The sequence below is a fragment of the Cariama cristata genome, unplaced genomic scaffold (genome assembly GCF_000690535.1).
Source record: "Cariama cristata isolate BGI_N322 unplaced genomic scaffold, ASM69053v1 scaffold10297, whole genome shotgun sequence".
Lineage (NCBI taxonomy): Eukaryota > Metazoa > Chordata > Aves > Cariamiformes > Cariamidae > Cariama > Cariama cristata.
Window position 1 is genome coordinate 8,670 of NW_009628373.1, and position 19,581 is coordinate 28,250.

The following is a 19,581-nucleotide window of genomic DNA, read 5'->3' on the forward strand; positions in this document are numbered from 1 at the left end:
CATTTTTGTCTCTGACTTGCAGGAAACAGGAAAGTTGCAGTTCTTAACTTCCAGGCTTCTGAAATGACAAAGATAAAGAATATATATGATCAAGCTGAGTTTTTTTCTTTAAAAGGCTTAAACTTACCAAATCATTCATCTGTCTGATGCCAGCAATACCTCCATAATGAAATTAAAATAATTTATGAACAGTTGGATATATACACTATTTCCTACCTGACTATTATATTTTTGTGACTTTGTTAGCATTTCTTTTCTACATCTGAGAAAACATCATCACTGACTAAAAGCCAAGTTTAACAACATTTTAATTTCATGCACAACTTCAAGTGAAAGGCCTTCACAGCTAGAATGGAGTATTTCATCTGCTTAATCACTGTTGCTCTTCAAAACTCACCCATCCATGGTTTGGATGGATTTGTGTAAGACTAAGCAGTAAACACCCAATTCAGCAGGCTGTGGAAATCTGCATATAGAGTTTACATTAGGATTCTACAGTCATTTTGAATTATTCAGTATTAATTATGTGACTGACACATGATGAATCAATATGTATGCATGAAGCCATCAGACATATAATGCGTATCAGTAAGAAAAAATGGGCTATATGCCAAGAAGTGTTGTGCATCACTACTCACTGCAACACTACCCAGCAACAGAACAGTCGGTGGTGGTTTGCAGATAAGCTAGTAATTACCTGTGCATGTGGGTTAACTTTCAAGCTAACTGCTTTTTACTTGTCTTGACTGGTTCACACAGAATGGCAGCATCTGCTCTCACCAGATGTTAAGTGAATGCTGTGACACTCCAGCATGGGCCAGCAAACAGTTAACTTGGTCTGACCAGTAACCTGGTTGGGTTGTGCAAACCTCTCTCCTCCGCCAAACAACCCGTCAAAACACAAACAGAAAATGAAAGCCCATCCTCCCAAACTAGAGCAGGCAAGGGTTGCTGCAGTGGCTGATCCCGGGTCCCATCACAGCCCTGTTAGCTCTTAGTAATGTTCTTGTTCGGTGTAAAAGTAACCAGACCGAGTTACTCGGGGGGGGGTTAAGGGATGAGAAGAGAGGGTCCCTTCACAGACACACATGGTTTGTTTCACTCAGGGTTACATCCTCTCTTACTCCACTTATTATGTTACAAGGTTTAAATGGAGTAGCACAGAATATTCTCGTAACAACTTGGATTTTCCAGTGAGGAACACGTGTTACACAAAATTAAAGCAGGACACCAAAATGATTAAGTGCTTAGAGGAGGGGAGGAGGTGGTGGCGGGGGAACTGCAACCCTCAAGGAAAAGGGAGAGAACCCAGCATGAAAAACATACAGGCTAAGAGGACAGATTTGTGTTCCTGAAATGCTTATTACCATTTCAGAGAGATGACAGCAATCAGGAGAAAGAAAAACCAAACCCTGAAAAACAAAGCAAAGCTCACGAACAAGCCGAGGAACATCTCCCCTGATAACTAGGTAATGATAGAAACACACTGCCACACGAGAGTAGTATCAAAGATGAACTAGATTCTTTCTTTTGAGGTGAGTACCGTGACATGACTTCTCCAGACTGACTTTTCCCATAGCCAAGAGTGGCACAGTTGCAGAGCCAGCTCCTCCTCACGCCAACCCGACAGAGCCAGGAAATCCAAACGGCACCGTCAATGCGCGCCCTCGGTGGACACCAGCGACGTGCCGACCACCCAGGGTGCTATGAGGTATTCCCCCAAAACCCCCAATTGGTGTGAAGTCCTCAGTGAAACTAGGGCCTAGATAAACTCCTGACAACCTTTGTTATATACATATTAGACACAAACATCCTCCTCCAAGCTGGAACAGGAAAAGAAAGGCTGTTGACCGACCTGAATTTGGACGTCACTCTCAGAACAATCCTTTCACTTGCTCTGTGACGGGGTCAAGGTCAATGTCATAGAAGCACGGCCTCGTGGGCAGTCCTGGCATGGTGCTCATCTGTGGGAACAATAAAATGAAGTTATACTCCTGCACCTGTAAGCAGATAATCACTCCACCCATGTAAACCTTAGATTAAGAGAAAGGCTGGATTGTTTATCATGGACTCAGCTGCAGATGTGATCTTCACCACATTTTTTGTTTCTGTTAAAAATGTCAAGCTCGGTACTTTTTTGATTAATTTTTAAGTCTACGTTTCTAAAAGACAGGAAAGAGAAAATAAAAGCCACAAACTACAGGCTAGCTCAGCAACCTAAGAATTAACGCCTTAACAAAATGAAGACACTTTGGGACTGACTTGTTCCTCAGAATATTTATCCAGAATATTTATCCATTTATATGTACTGGGAAAAAAAAAAAATAAATCACGCAGCAAAGGGCAAGCACATAATTGCCCGAATTCACCTGGTGATATGAATGTGTTGAACTCAGCCCTCGTCCACAGAAAACCAGAACACAGGAGCAGAATTATTAACTGCAACACTTTCTTGACTGATTACTTAATGTAAGGAACAAATTGAAACAGTTCGACTAAACATACATGGATTACAGTTGAATCCTAATTTAGTAGTTAGAATTAGCAGGTTGAGATATGAAGCTAAAGCAACCCAATTATCTCAAACTATGCATAATTAAGATCCTGATCTAGCATAAGACACCGGCATCTACATACTTTTAAATATGTAAATAGATTTGTAGACTTAAATTACACAGTTAACTACAGCTTTGCTCACAGTATTTATACTATTATTTACAATTAGCATTTTAGCAGCAATTAAAGACAGGTGGGTGACATGGAAATCTTGAGGTACTGGTCCACAACAGCTTAAGCCACTTTAAATCAGCGGTAGCCCAGCTCCTCACCTCCCCTGCCTCAGGACTCGCCCTTCTCCCTCGCGAAGGTGCTCTCTGGAGAGCAGGAAAAATCTTTTTTCGATCTGCTTCATCTTCTCCTGTTTCAGCACCTTGAGCCAGGAGGGGTTTCCCTGTCCCCAGCACCAGCACTGGCCCACGGTAAAGGCTGCGACCGTGGGGCTGTTTTAGGGCAGGACCAGTTGGGATCAACCTGAACCACTTCGGATTCACACCCTAGGTCTTCCTAAGATGACAGTTAGACACCTTGAATATCTCATATTTCCACTAATTCAAGGCGCTCTAAAAATAGCATGTGGGCTGAAGGACTCCATCAACCCTTTTGATAGCTTAACCTCAGAGGTGGAGGACGGCCCTCCTGTATTAGGCCCTATATGAACATCCAAAGAGATGAAAGACCTTACAATCTCTGGAAACAAACCTGGAGTTCAACTTAGCTCAACTGTTTGTTGGTGACGAGCCTTTATGCATTAAAACTTATTTAATAGATGCTAGATTTTGAGGAACAAGACTTTAGCTAGGCCATGTCAGGAGAAGCAGAGCTCATTAAAATAAAGAAAAATATATGATCACCATCCTAGCTCCTCCAAAGAGCCAGATTTACTGGCCTCCCCCTCGGCTGGAGCAGGCTGTATTTATGTCAGCCTGTCCCACTGCATATTCAGCGATGGATTTGGCACCTCCCTTACGCTTCAGCTTCGCTCCGAATGCTTGTGTAATGTTTCCATCATGGGAATACAAGCAAACTGTGAGATCTCTCCACCACAGTCCCATTTACTCCCGAGAGCTCTGCTGCCATTTCAGAGGTTAATCCCATGTTGGGAAGGGGGAAACGAGCTCGGGGAGCCCAGTACCGGTGCAGCCATCGTCGCACTTGAGAGCCAGCTCTTGAGAAAAACCAGTGCAACAAGCGCTTCTAGTGGACTCGGTGCATTTCCTCTGTTTTTAAATGTAGTTCCTCCTGACCTTTTGTTATTGCACACGGTAGGATTAAAAGACAAAACTGTCAGTTTGCACTGACCAAACCCTGCCACTGACTGAGTGACATCATTTTATTGGCCAACTGTGCCTTGGCACCTTAGCTAAGTACTAAAACACCTTGTTACTATGCTTTATCCGTTGGCCACACTAGCTGGAGTACTACATCGTTAGGGTTACTGAATTATTTTCTGTCTCATATTAATCCCAGTTTCTGAGTTAAAGCTTGAGAAGAAACTGCCTTAATGAACTACATCTCACTGGGAGGGGAATGAACAAATTGCCAAAGACAACTTTCTGGTTACTCTGTGTATGGCAGTTTTACATCCGAATGTAAACTCCCAAATTTCAGGTTCATTTTTTTTTTTTTTTGACTATATCTACAAGCTTGGCCGGTCTTCATTTTCCCTGTATAATAAAAACAAGAAACAGTTTAGGGGAGTTTTTCCTTGTTTCTTTTAAAAAGAAATGTTAAAAAAAGTCCTACATGTGTGTTTTGGATTGAGTTTTTTCGTAGGCCCAGTTCTATGCCAGTGTAACTCCATTGTATTAACTAATGGAAATCTATTATGTCTATAAAATGTGAATATCAAACCAATTTACTGCCAGTTCAGCAAATACAACTATTCTCATATAGAAAATTTAAGTCAACAAAAGGGAATGAGTTCATCTGAATTAAAATTACTGCTGCGTAAAATTAAGTACAAGGCAAAAAAAACCCACAGAAGAAACACTTTGGGATGAATATCTGTGTGAATTACAGGGCGATAATAAAACACCTCCTGTCATTTTTCCCCACGGCCCAGACTTCCAAACAGGCAAAGCCCTGTAGATTTATGATCGTTTCTCTCCGCTTTCATTATCTGGAGACACAGAGGTAACGCGCAGCAGAATCTATCCCTTTTTCATTACTTCAAGGTCAAGAGGAGGAGCTGGCTGGCTGAGGAGATCACTACCGATTATTCCTCTCCATCCCTCCATTTCCTTCCTGCGGCCAAACAGGCAGGAGAGAAGAGGGCTCCGTCGGCTGCGGGGCTGACTCGAGGCCTCAGCTGACTGCCTTTCCACAGGGCTGCGGGCTCAGCGCCATCCGCTTCCCTCTCCCTGCTTCCCCTGATGCTGAACGAAGGCGTTAACGAGCGTGTTCAAGGCTGGCCTTCGCAGTCTGACCGCAAGCATCCTTCTCTCCCTGCCCCAAGTAACCGGCGCCCAGATTTTCACGCATGGAGGGGGCGATGCTGACCTGCAGCCCACACCGTACCTGCACAGCGGCCGGCAGACCACCTCCACCTCTCCAAGGCTTGCTGAGATAACTACTAACTAAAATTACCTCATTTCTAAAATTGAAAAAAGTAGAACCGACAATGAAAGAGCAAATATGCCTGAAACATAAATCACTTTGGTAATTAGCAGGTACGTACAGCATGGAAAAAACCCCACAGAAATTTACAGTCATACAGCAGCTTGCTAGGCATCTCATACAATGTAGACCCTCTACATATCGCACAGGGACCAGCACAACTCTGATACACCAACATTTGGGTTATAGATTGGTAGCTACACAACGTCACGCAGTGTGGCTGCGGCAAGACAGCAGGGTAAGAAGCAGTGAATGACAAGACATTATCTACTTACGATCACAAACTGGATTTAGGTAGCCAAAATAATCAGTACTTAATTTGACCAAAACTGTTACTATCACACTTCCCCCCTGGGAGAAGGAATATATAAGGCATAAACTTTACACCTTAAGATTTAATGCAATTCATATGAATGCTTTACCCGGGGGGGGTGGTGGTGGTGGTGGAGGTTTTATGAAGAATTTATCCAGCTGCTGCCCAAAATACATCATTTTGGAATTAATAGGAACTAGTTTTGTAGGAACTCACTAGAATCAATCATTTTCTTCACAAAATGTGCAACTGTCTACATATCCACAAGAGTAAATCAACTGCAGAAAGATGATGTGAAAAATACAATGCCTATTTATTACTATGGCACTCTATGTTTAGGAGGCAAAACCTGCAAGTCTTACAGTCAGCTATCCTGAGGATCATTTACGTTCCTGGAAACGTACAACTGGTGGAAGATAAAATATAATTTCCGTTAAGAAAGCCTGAAGGCTGCTGTTATTTATACTAGGCATTTATGATCTTCCAGTAGTTTACTTACATGACTAAACAAAAAACAACTTAAGGAGCTTCCTCGCAAAAGCAGGATGCCAGTCATTTTTGAGGAAGCTATATGAAAGTGCTGTTCCACACCCTCTCCAAGAACACATCCACTGTCACTGGAAGAGCGACTACGCTGAGCTTCACTGGAGTTTCATTTAAATTACAGTTATGTGTTGACTTGTAATTTTAGTTGGTCATAGCAGTGGCTCAGTCAAGCACTAACACTGTGCTAGCCAGCTTTGTTACGGTCCCAAGAGGAACGATGCTGCTTAGTTTCCTTTTTTATCACACAAATGCCTACCAGTGCTTGACACATGCTGCTTTTTACTTCAAGTGTCTACCCATCCATATATATTTTTTTTTCCATTTACCTATATGAAAAATCCTAATAGGACCTGAGATCACCTTAACTGGGTTAGCACAATGGCACGATTTGCAAAACAGATGGTCCTGAGGACTACATCCCACTCATGTTTATTGTCTTTTTCACCTGTAAGACAAGATGTGTCTATTTTACAGGCCTAGCACGGTTTCTCTATTTACAATAGAGAAAGAAAACCAGAGGAATCCATACTTACACAAAGTAGGGAAAACAGATGATTAAGATACCCTAAAAATCAGCAAATAGCTTATTGAGGACCAAAAAAAATCAGCAAACCGCTTATTGAGGAAACCTCCCTCTTCTGCGGTTTATGGAGTTAATGTTCCATTTGACAAGAAGTGCAAGTAATTCACATTATCTAATTGTATCCTTTTGTTAATTAAACAAGTTAAGACAACCCACCACCATTTCAAACTTGAAATACTGCAGAAAACAGATGTTGTTTCTCAAGAGAATCTAGCATACACGTGACTGCGGATAACTCCTCAATAAAATCCGATGGAGTGAACTGCACATCCCACGCTCCCTCAGCAAGAAACAATACAAGAGGAAACTCAAGAGATTTATAAATAGTGCTATAAACCTGCATGCATTATGTTCAACGTGCCAGAATTTGCTGGAATCCTGAGGCGCGGCACGAAGGAGCTACGCTTCAGGGTTTCAGTAACGTTTCCGAGTGTGAGTTAGAGCTCTACAGACAGGTCCACGACCAGACATTTGCTCCCCTGCAGTGCATCTGTCAGTCCCAACGCGCGCGAAGCTGAAAGGAAGAGCTTTGCTCCCCTTTCTGAAGAACTCCCCGCGGGTCCCCAGCCCTGCCTGCCTTTAGGCACTCCTTCTCGGGAGGGCCAGGTTACCCCCACCGACTCCTGTGGGGCTGCCCAGCCCCTGGACACCGCCGCCAGGGGAACTGCAATCCATGGGGTGGGAGAGGGGGATTAGCAGCCACCTCACCGCACTGCATGACTGGAGAAGTGAGTGCAGACCTTATTATGGGTGCCTTAAGGTCCCTGCACCCTCCACTGTAAACCTACGCTTGGAAATCCTCCATAAGGCTATCCACGCAATGAGGGGAGCGGGCAGGACTACAGCACCCTGCAGCGTGCGACCGTGCAAACGCTGCCGGTGAGCAGGCACTCATCTCATCTTCAAACCGGCGTGTCCTACACCGCGCAGAGGCACTGGGCGTGCAGCGAAGAGGGAAGCTCGTGCGCAAAAATTAGGCAGCATATCCTAAGTATCTGCAGGATCAGCTCGTAGTTTGTGCCACAGAACTGGAAAATTCCCCCAGTCGGAGGAGCAGCGGAGCTCGATCACTTCAGAGGTAGCTCAGGTTTTGAAGGACGGAAGAAAAAAGATTTACATGAAAATGACAGAAAAGAATTATTAAGAGAACAGTATTGTTTGTCTTAATTAAAAGGAATACAACAGAATGGAATAGCCAAAACAAAATATGCACAATATCATCTACATCCCTCCCCTCGCCATGTATTAGAGAGGGGAATGATGCCGTAGGGAAGACTGAACGGACGCTCAAGCGACCTTTCACCACCTCTTAAAAGCAAACAAACCTCAAACCCTCACATTAGGAAAGCAGATGGACAGTGGAGGCGAGCTGGGGCTTCCTTGGAAAAGTATCAACCTTTAAACACAAACTAATAAATTCAGCCTTGGAAATGGCAATAATTTCTAAAAATCTACTTTAATAGCTACATAATGCTTAAGAAAATATTATCTCATTATTTTTCATTGCCTGAAAATAACAAGGATTTTTAAAAGCAGCTAAGCAACGATCTTTAGTCAGTGTTTAAATAACAGTTTACTTATAAGTTTTAATGAAAATTTGCCAAACCTGATGACAGCCAGAGGAGATAGGGAGAGTGAAGCTCATATTTCCTTCTCAGGAAATCTTTAACAAAAAAGGATCTTGTTGCAATGTATAAGAACAATCACAGCAAGAAACTCAACACATTAGCAGCTTTTGAAATGATCAAAATAATGTTTGAAAAGATGCTGATGCTACCCCGACATATGCTGCAGTATTCCTTGCAATAAACACCTCTGTTCCACTGGCATGTTGACTGATATCAGGTGCAGAAGTCCATCTGGCATCAATTATTCTATTATAATTGTCTCTTACTTTCATGTTTCCACATTCTTGGCAATTATTCGATTTTGTGAAAGGATTTACAACAACAAAATGCATGGACATTGCTCCTGTGCTATCAGCATCTGGGTGAAGTTATAAAAGTACTGAGTACTGATTATACAATCCTAATTGACCTCGCTGCCAGGTGCTCAAGCGAGGCAGAAGTAGCTTGTGCCCTGCTGCGTTCTCTGAGGGATTACCAGGACCCTACAATTTACTCTTCTTGAGCGGAAATAGCCTGAATCCAGAAGTGATCTCCTGGGCATCCTAAGGAAAACAACAAAACCCACGCAACCATCCACATCTGTCCAGTACAGGTTTTGGAGGGACCTGGGGGTGCATATCCCAACGGAAGCAGGGGACGAGAGGAATCGGCTGACGCTCGCTTGGCCAAGCTCTCGGTGAACGGGTCAGTGTAATACCATGGGAACTTAAATGTTGCTGTTAGTGATGTGCTGAAGCACCGAAGACCCAGAACCGGCATTTTTCTAGTTATTAAACAAAATACTTAGGCATAGATGTAATCTGTAAAAGAATGAGCAATTTCCCCGATTAAGTAACACATTTGTGACTCACATATCTAACTGCAGTTCCTCTCAGCAGTTGTCTCAACTCGTTTTCCTCCTAGAATTTATAAAACCATACTTGAAGCAGAAGAAAATGGTCCCCATAATAATAGCACAATGGGATCAATATTTTAAATTTTACTCGAAAAATAAATCTCTCTCTCTCTCTGAGGTAGCACATTAGATGCTGTTATTTCAGTGTATTTTTTTTTCATACCATACACAACACAGCATGTTTCACGGGATATGCAGAGCTGTTTTCTGCCTTAGATACGTTAATTGACAAACAAAATACTACAAAAACAAAAGCTACAAAAACCAAACCCCAAAACACGAACACCCCCCCCCAAAAAAAAAAAAACAACCCACAAACCAAAACCCCAAACAACCAACCACTGGGGAGATAAAGGGGGAGAGAAAAAACAGGGCTACAAATTCCAGGTGACTTGTTCCAAAACCCTTCCCTGCATCCCAGCCCACTCAAATCCATTTCCAGGAGTAATTGCTCCCTTGGCCAAGGCCTACATCCTGATTTTTCTTTCCCCCTTGGGCTTTCGACAGAATCCTTGGCAGAGGCTTCTCACTCGCTGCCTCTTGTACAAAATCACCTCCTCAGCCAGAAGAAATCCTTCCCTCCCGCTCACGCCTGATGTCAGAGGCTCCCAGGGCTGTTCCCATTCTTGACGACTGTCCAATATATCAGCCAGTGCTGGAAACGCACCTCTGAGGGAATAAATCCAGAGGACAAAGGCGTTCCTCTCGTGCTGTTTCAGCAAGAGGAATATCTGACGTATCTGATGTTTGTGGGTACATCATCCTCCTGCTTTGTCCGGTGCCTGGGTCTCCTGGTGAGGAGGAGGTGTCCAGGCTGCGCCAGCAGCTCAGGTTCTGCTGAAAGCAGAGCAGGTTTTGTGGTATTTGGGGAGGAGAGGTCTCGGGGGGACCCATCCCAACCACCTTGCATTTGCTCAGGGACTGGCCACCCTTCATTTCTTCTGAAACCTGTTTATTTTGTACTGATTGTTTCTCTAGAAGGGCCATTCCTCAAACACCGGGAGCAAGCCCCACTTTGTGCTCTTCATCTTCACTACGCCATTTTGTTTAAAAGCTTCATAACTTTCAGACGAGACTTGCCTTGCTGGTCAGACAGCCTGGCCTGTTAACACAGGAAAGCACAGAGACTCAACTACAGCCCAGAAACTGGAGATGGTGGCAACAGCAGACTACGTAAAGCTAACACGTGTGCTCAGCATGCCGCAAACTTTACCCTAAAAGAGCGTCAGGAGCATCATCCAGTCATTTCAATGACAAACTACAGCATGGAGAAATCCCAAAAGATTGTATAACTATGGTGAATAAACCCACATTTAACTGCTGCCTTATTAGCCCTCTTGGTTATGATTAACTAGATCCACTGGCATCTGAGAAAGTAACGTTCCCTAAGAAACACCGTATCAGGCCAAGATGATGTGTGTATATATACATGTGTATATATATATGGGAAGAACCGCTTCTAAAGAACATAAAGGGATTATAGCAAAAGACCCCTTAAAATTAGTTCTTTCCAATTGTTAAAATTGTTACATCCCCAAACTGGCTTGGTCTTGTTACTTGATTTAAACTATGTGCCAGTGGTGACTTTTGTAATCCCAAAGGGTGTAAGAATTTTGGAAAACACTTGAAGCAACAGGAGTTGAAAAAAGCGGAAGAGGACGTGACTATACTTTGCTAATCCCATCTGAGTAGACACGTTCTAGTTTTCAGTACTGGGAAACAATAAAACCTAGAATATACACTTCACAGGTGCAGTTCAGCTTTCTGGTCTGTAGTTATCATGGGAGATGTTGGAAAGAAGAGCCTGAGGGCTTGTCTCCAAAGAATGATCAACTGTGGTGGGCATCACCAGCATCAAGCACTATCACTGTACCATCATCATGTATGAACCTTGACCTGTGAGCATCTCTAATCTCGTTAGTCCAAGTTTCTGTATCTACCCTCTCAAGTCAGCTGTTGCTTGGATAAACAACTTCAATGATTTGCTCTTTGTAGCCCTTAACACACATTATTTTGTGACAGACTGAAGCAAAGAGGAAATAGACAATTACAAACAAGCACCTTACATTGTAATTCTGGGTGCAGCTGCTTTCTAACCGTACACAATTTTGCCCATCTCTCTCCAGGCAAATTACTGTTTTGATATGCTAGGTCAATGCTACCTTAGCTGCGCTGAAGAATTAAAAAACTTTTCCTTTCTATTTGTTCCTAACCCAGAAGATCCAGAATGGATCCAATTTGGCTGGATACAAGGATATCAAATTGTTAAACTATCTGTGTAAATCAGATATTCTCAGTCACAAGTCCACCGCAGACCTCTAGCAGTACGTATTATTCAATACAGTGTGTCCTCTAAAACGATATAAAAACGTGCTGTGGTTCCCTTTGACAAGGAAGCAAATAAAACAGGAAGGATATTACTTAGATCAGCAATTTTCATCCCATAGTCTATGGAATCACTATTCTAAGAGGCCTCCAAAAGGCTGCTAAGAAAAGTGAGCCTTGAATACCTATGCTGTAGCTCACGCTTCTCCTGGAAAATGGAGGAGCATGGAAATGCTTTGAAAAAGGCCGAAAGCCACTGACTCGGGATGCACTAGTGCCTTCAGCAGAGCCACCGTCTTTGCAAGTTGCCTGAACTGCATTAACAGCTGTAAGGAGAAAGGAAAAAATTCTAGCCATGAATGTGTGACTTAACTGTCTTATGGCAACACTGACTTTCAAAGTTTCTCTAAGGAGCTACTAACCCCCTAATTTCTGTTCACTGAGAGAGAACCACGAGTTAACAAGCTGTCAGACAGATTTAATTGTCAAAGGAAACCAGACAAAATTTTCTTAACTGATGGAGAGTACAATCTTTACCCTACAAACATGTATCCTTACATAATATAATAAAGATACATATTTTTATATTTAAAATAAAGTTGTTTTCAAAGTACTTACAAATACAAATTAAATATATTAAGTACATCTGGGAAATAAATGAAATAAGATCTCCATTTTAAAAGGTGAGCGAGATAGGAGGCAGAAAAGGTTAAATGATTTGCCGAAAGGAGATGAAGTGCTGCCAGGAGAATGCAACTTGAAATGGGTAACTCTGATTCTCATTCTAGTCTCATATAACTGAAACTGAAAAATAACTATGCTAAATATTTACATTGCACGAAACATCTTTTTCTATTACATAATGAAGCCTTTGTATTTTAAAATGAAATACAATTCCTCCCTTTCTCACACTTTGCTCAGTATGAACTTGCAGTAAGTCACTTTTCTAACCACAGTTTCTGCACTATAACAAAGGATAACAATATATTCATATAACCATCAAAAATGTTGTTAAACTATCCAATTAAAATCAACCATATTTGGAAACATGTTTTTTTCATTCTGAAAAACAAACCAACCCCCAAACGGATGTTTTGTGGGTGGTATTCAGTATTTTTCCCAAATGAAGCATACAGAAGGACAAAACAAGTGGAAGGCAATAACGAATTTCTGCATCCCAACACAAAAGAAGTTAACACAAATTTTTTGTGTTTTGACAAACATCTAGTACAGGAACAATCTATGGGAACTTCTTCGCAAACATTGAAAAAATGCGTGAAAGTGGCACCATTGTAGAAAGTTTATTTGTGCACATACAGAGTAAATCTCAAAAAGACTAAAATAAAATGATAACGCAGAAATTAAAAACCAGTTAGAATATAAACTCTCTAATGCCAAAGTGAACGAACCAGCAGAGCCCTAAGCCTAATTTACTCTGATGGTAGAGCCCCCCCGGCTCCTCCTAATCAACGCAAGGCCAGCCTGTAACCAGCTTTCATTTTTGGTAAAAGAAACGTTTACAACTCCACTGCTCGGCCAAAAGCATAGCAAATACAACCCGCCACACGTCGGCGAGCCTTTGGCCTGCCTCCTTCCCTCCCGGTGACCCCAGGAACGAAGGCCCCCGTGCCGGCACGCTGTGCACACCCCAAGGGCTGCAGGGCCCCCCCAGCACCACCTCCCTGCCCGCCTGCCCTGAAGGGAGCCCGCTGCGGGGCTGGAGCCCTCTCCCCCCACGCAGCCACCGACCGCACGGCTCTCTCCTCAGCAGCATCCCCTCCACCAGCCGGAATTCCTGTCGTCAGTCGCGTTTGAAAACCACTTGTCGTTTATCTGTGGGAAAACTCTGCTTTATCTTTGCTTCCACATTACGCTTCTCCTTTGTCAGACTGCTTCAGTACTGACTGCAAAGCTATTTTAAAATATCGATTTTTTGTGGAAGGTATTAAGAAATCTAGTTTTTTCTTTTTCCCAGAGAAAAGTCAAGAGACAAAGAGCTTGACAAACTCGGAGGGAGCTTATCTGTGCTGTCACAAACATGCCTTGATCCCATTCTGGCCAGATTACCTGCAGAGCACTTGGTTTCCCTGTCTACTCACTGCGTCACATCTGTACTACAGGTGCCAAATCGAAGGGCATATTGATGTTCTTTACTACAGCGTGGATCAGAGCTCTACAGCCAGCACGGCTCGCCCAGGGCCCCAGGTACCAAAGCAGACCCGACAGGTGGAGTGCCAGCATCGCGGGGTTGTCTCTGCCCGGTGCCCCACTCCCTGTGCCACCGCCGGCTCGCTCTCCCTTGGGCTCCTCCTGCTTCGCTGCACCCGGGCGAGAGCCTGCAGGGCAGTGCCGAGCACGTGCCCGGCCACAGCCGAGAAGTACAGGAATGGGAAAAAGTCATCAAAGGCAAAGGAAGGTGGGAAGTATCTGTGTCTACTTTGCTGCAGCTCTTCGTGAAACATCGTCTTTTATCTTCATTTGGTTCAGTCTAGTAGCAAAAGCTCCTAGTGCCTTGCTTTCTACACGCACAGAGCAGCAGGGCATCGTCTACGCACGGACAACTGGCGCAGCACGATCAAGTAATACACAAGTTACAGACCTTAAATCAGCCGAAAGGCAGGCAGGGAGCATGCCACACCACGTCAGAGCAAACCTGCGGGTCCCAGGGTTTTGTCTCTGACAGCAGCTGGTGCCAGGTGCTTTACAGAGAAAAGCTAAACCTATGGAGGTTGACAAAGCAATCTCTGTCCAACACTGGGAGCTGAGCACTGAAGACTGACCAAATCCTTGAATGCTATGCTTAGCACTTTTTCCAAATTATTTACTCATATTAATTACATAGTGCTGCATAGCGTTGATGGCTGTAACCTTTTAGAACTCTTGTTAAATTCTTGGCCTCAATGGCTTTCCTGTGTTAATGATTTCCATCTTTTAATCACACATGAGAAAGTATTTCCTTCTTTTATAGAGGTATTAATATAGATGCCTGGCAACATCTCTTCACAGACCAAAGAAATATTTCAAAGAAAAAGTGGTTTTCAGGCAGCATGGAGACAGCTTCAGATAACCATTAAATTCTGTGTAACAGCAGCGGGAGATAATAGAGGTATAAATACAAGTCTATGAAACTCACAAGGCTTCAGATGTCACGGATACAAATTTTATACGAGCACAGCAACTTAAAAATTCTTGGTTTTCTCAGTATTTCAAACATTAGAAATATGTTCAAACATCAAGAGTCCTAAAACTGTTTCTGTGAAGAAACTCAGAATGATCCAAGAGGCTCTAATTAAACAGAGAGAAAAAAATGGTCAAATTGATAAGGAATATGAACCTATCGCTAAACTGACTGGGAGATAACAGCAGAGCTCAGATAACAGCAATTAGCTTTAAGTACGTATTTTAGGTCAACAAGTCTATACAAAATACTACACATTGTACTGTGTGCAAGCTGATATTTAAAACCAAATTCAGTATCCCATTTTCAGAAGGGAATGCCTACATATTAATGTGTGGCTGTATTACAGTCTCTACAACATTCTTCTGCTTTTCAAGATTACTGCCGAGTTACCCACTAATTCAAATTTTAACTGAAAAAGACACTCTACATGAATTTTCATTTGGCAGGATCCAGGTCATAACATGCAAGTAACCTGGATTATGTACGCCTAACAAATGTGATAACCTGCACAATTGAAAAAATTTCTCTTTCTTGTGAATAGCATGGCATTGCTCCTTCAGTTATAACTTTTGAGTTTCAACCAGCCAGCTGAAGGGGTTGCAATGTCACATGAATAAGGACCTTTACTTTTTTGTGGATCTGCTGGGATTACTGGAGAGGGCGACGAGAAGCCTGGCAGACACTGAAAAAACCAGCACAGGTCAGGAAGTCATTTCTGGGAGCAGATGTTTGTTCTAATTGCATTTACAGATGGATGCCATACAAGGGGAAGCTGGCATTTAACAGGTACTGTACTCAAATCCATTGCACTGTCATTAAGGCTACCATAAAAAAAAAATATACACTCTGAGAGAGAGAAGGGACAATGATGACATACCCAGGGCACAACTCCAAATAACCTAGGAGATGCTCTGGAACATCCTTATTACTCTTCTCTCATTAAATTCTGACCCTTGTCTAGCTCATTCTGATAGTTAAGGCTTACAGTCTCCTGGCTAGTGAAGGCCCCTTAAAAAGCCACAGCAAGGAAAAGGCAGCCCTTCAAGCTACTCGCCCCTCAGGGAGGGCTGTGGCCGGTGGAAGCCCAGGCTCCCCCCAGGGCAGCGCAGATTTACACCTTCCAGAGCCCAGGCACCTGCACCCAGACCGCTGTGACGAGGGGCACGGCTGCAGCCCTGCCCGTCCAGCCCCGCTCCCCTTCACCGGGGGCTGCCTGAGGTTTGGGACTCCGGTTAACCAGCAAGGGCAGCGGGGCTCGGAGCAAAGGACGCGACAGCCATTCCTGCCGTCCCTCTCCCTCAGCTCCTGCTGCCCAAGTATCTCGGTCACTTCTCAACCAGGTTCTGGACAACTACTTTTCTTCTGGAGTGATATAAGGCAAGCGGAAAATTAACAGAAGCTTACCTACAAAACACTAACTATAGTAAACTATAACTGCTGTGGAGCTGAGTCACAGGCAGGTCAGTCGTCCCTGCACTCAGGGCACCAGCATCCCTCAGAGGGGCTTCAGCAATAGGGTTTTCATTTGCAGACACATGTCTGTCAGAACCCTAAATCTCCTACTATATTACCTTTGTGACTGATACTAAACATCTGTCTGGAAAGAATCAAAGGGCAGGCAGTTGTCTTAAATCTGGGAAAATTTAAGAAAATTTCTTACTCAAGTGTCAAAAAATATTAACATCACTTTGTACTTTATAGAGTGGAAAGCCTCCAAAACCAGGCAGTGTTCCATGTACCCGCAGTGATAAGTAGAAGAATGGCTAGCTATAACATAGACCTATAAAAAATCCCCACCTCCCCTGTAAATTTCTTTCCCATCTGGGAGAACACTGCAATTCCTCATGAAGAACGCCAGCAGCAACTGCCATGCTGAATTTTCCTCTACAGTATGTATTTGGTTTTGAATCAATCCCAGAGAAGACACCAGACAACATCAAAACAGAAGCCTTTAATTGCCCCATAAAATGAAGATGACTTTATCCCCTTAAAGCTGAACTTTCACAAATATATCCCTGGAAAATGGTATCCCATGAAACCACTAGGCATTACACTGCAGTTATCTGGGATTCATCTTGTATACTACTATTTATTTTCTTTTTTAACTGTACTGGAAATCATTTTGAAAGGCTTACAAGAAAGCACATTTGTGGATTATCATGGCTTTCGTATTTGGGAAACAGAATTCAGAACACTTCTTTAATGAAATGGTCCATTTGGCCTAAACAACCCAAGGAAAGAAAAAAGTTGCTATCCCTTTAGACAATGTCATTTTAAAGCGTATCAAATGTTTTCCAGTTGCAAGGTATACATAGGCTTGGATAACATTTCAGAGCGGATTCAGTTTACCCAGGAAAAAGCACTTTTGTCCTGGAATAAGAATGCTCATAGCCAGATGTACGAGAACAGCCATTCTGCTTAAATTTAACGGTACCTCATTCCAGCACGGCACGTGTGCACGTGTGGTGGGCGCTTGTGTATATATTCACCAATTCTCGCATCCCAGCTTCTCTCTTTTTGACTAGGGAGTAAAGCGAGTCTCCCAGTTGTGCCCATTTTGTGAGGCACATGTAAAGCATTAGGAAAAAGCATTTAAACGATTTGAAGTGATTGCTGACATTTCCTTTAGAAACAGGTGAAAGAATCCACTCTTACTACAGGCTTCTGCAGCAGCACGTTTATCAGGAACATAAGGAAGCGTGGTCACTGCCTGTCACAGTTTGCTCAGCTACCAGGGTTTCTTGTACAGATGGCCTTTCTCCATTCCAATCAGGATACCTTGCTGGTAAGATATGCTGATATAATACCATTAAAGCACACCTTTTAGTGAATGTGGCCTGTCTTCAAGAGCTCCCATCTCTTGGCTTATTAGCTCATTCATTCCTACTGGCAATTCAGAAACAGAAACAAAGCTCCAGCTCAGAGGAGACACAGTTAGGGGACTTGATGATCCTTATGCAGCATGGGTGTTTTGCATTACTGACCAACCGAAGCTATTGGGAAGCCTTATGTGCTTGTGCGGACTTGTGCTCCCCACTTTTTTATGCCTTGCCATGTAGGAAAGACAAATAAGTGCTTCAAAAGGAGCTTCCTAGGGCTTCTGATCACAGCTTCTCCTTCTGCTCCCAAGTGACTCCAATTCAGCTGGTAAAACACAGACCTGCTTGCACAGTGCGTGCGCTTCTGTGCGACCTCCACCACCTCTTAGGGATGCCAGCTTGGGGGCTACAATGCCACCTTGGCTCCTTCTCCTGCCACGATGGCCAGGGCACAGGCATTAGGATAACTTTATCTCCTTTTTGGTTGAGTGCCTGGGAGAGGGAAGACCAGACACTGCACCTTGGAGGCACGCATGTGATGTCTCGGAGACTTTTTTCTCTCCTCTTTTATACTGGCTTTGGCCACCTCAATAAGCTTCAGAATCACTCTGAATATCTTTCTCCCTCTTACGTATAATCCTTTACAGATTACATGTCCTGTTCACCAGCAGGGAAATATTTGAAGTAATACATCTATTTGTATAGCTGTGCCAGACATTCTTCCTATGCTCTTCCTGTGCTGTGTTTGTAATTGTATCTGTCTTTCAAAAATTCAATTAAGGGAAGTTAATGAAAATTAATTAAATTAGTCCTCTGACAACACAGCGCAGCACCACACAGATGACAGATTATGAGTTCATGATGGAGCAATGAGAAAGAAGCAGCAAAGTACTGGTAAGTCTCTTCTGCGTCCCTCAAAATACTGAGGAAGGATGCTCTAAAGATGCTTGTTAGAAAGGATAGGATGTGATACACAATGCGAAACAGTGGCTGCTTTCTAAATGAGGCAAGGGGGAAGCTAAAAAAGGAGAAAGCAGAAAGGTAAACAAATATGCAGATACACACAGGAATTTTATCCCTATGAACGCTTACTAGTTGCTTCTTACTGTAGTCAAAGCACACCTATTCTTGACATTGTAACCTAGTTGTGAATGTTTTGAAATCTGATTTAAATCACTTAATTTAATTAATCACTGCGTTCAACACGTTGCCCCGTATGGCAGGGTCCTCCCCAGCATCCAGCTGCAGTAACCTCACCTGCCTGGAGAGCAAGGCCGTGTTGAACGCAGCCTTCCAGGGAAGCTCGGCCGCCCTCTGGCACTCGTCCTCTCAAGAGATGAAAACGACTTTGTTTTACAGAACCAAATGGAAAAAAAATAAAATCACAACCCTTCCACACTGCAGTCTATACAAACAGGAGGAAATTAATACAGAATATAAATGTGCCAAACCAATTACAGTTGACCATGCTTTTCAGACAAGCCCCATTTAGCATTACCTGCCACCTGGTCGGTCAGCCAAGAGGGGACGTCTCTGCTTCGCTGGAGAAGGGGAGCGTGCCCAGCACGGCACCCGTTCACACCCAACCCCGAGGGACGTCAAGGTCTGGAAGCAACACTGTGCTTTGAGCTAATGCTCTCAAAATGCTTCAGAGCAAGGGGAGCTACGAATATTGAGGGTGGGGAGTGAAAGGCAGGGAATGAAAACCTCCTAAGTGGCTATTTCAAGAAAACGAGAATCAAATGATGCATTTAAACACAGCCCATTACAGTTATGCTGTAAGCAAGCAATTAACCTTCTTTCAAGTATCACAGGATCTAATGACTCATTAAATCAATTAATAATATGATACTTCATGCTAGTTCATCAGGTGGTATCAGTACCAGACTGCGTTCTACCACAGTAACACCTCTTTCCCACCTCACTGTAAAGCAATATTAAGTATCAACATTTTTGCTGTTTGTGTTAAAACCAGGATTAAATGAAGTTGTAACAATGTAACTAAAATTGACTAAAAGTTACTGAAAGTAACAACTAGGAAAAAAAATATAAACGAATTATAACCAAAGCAACCGTTACTAAAACTAACACCTATTTTACAGCTGTGTTTTCCCTG

The 19,581-nt window shown here is 43.1% G+C and overlaps 1 protein-coding gene across 1 annotated transcript in view; it reads right to left on the minus strand.

The window, feature by feature from the left end:
- Positions 1 to 1,874: 1,874 nt before the first annotated feature.
- Positions 1,875 to 19,581, minus strand: part of LOC104165215 (monofunctional C1-tetrahydrofolate synthase, mitochondrial-like) — a 45,592-nt gene continuing 27,885 nt past the window's right edge. Inside the window, exon 4 of the mRNA XM_009704790.1 lies at positions 1,875 to 1,964. Within this exon, the coding sequence (XP_009703092.1) occupies positions 1,875 to 1,964 (90 nt within the window). The remainder of the gene's footprint in view (positions 1,965 to 19,581) is intronic.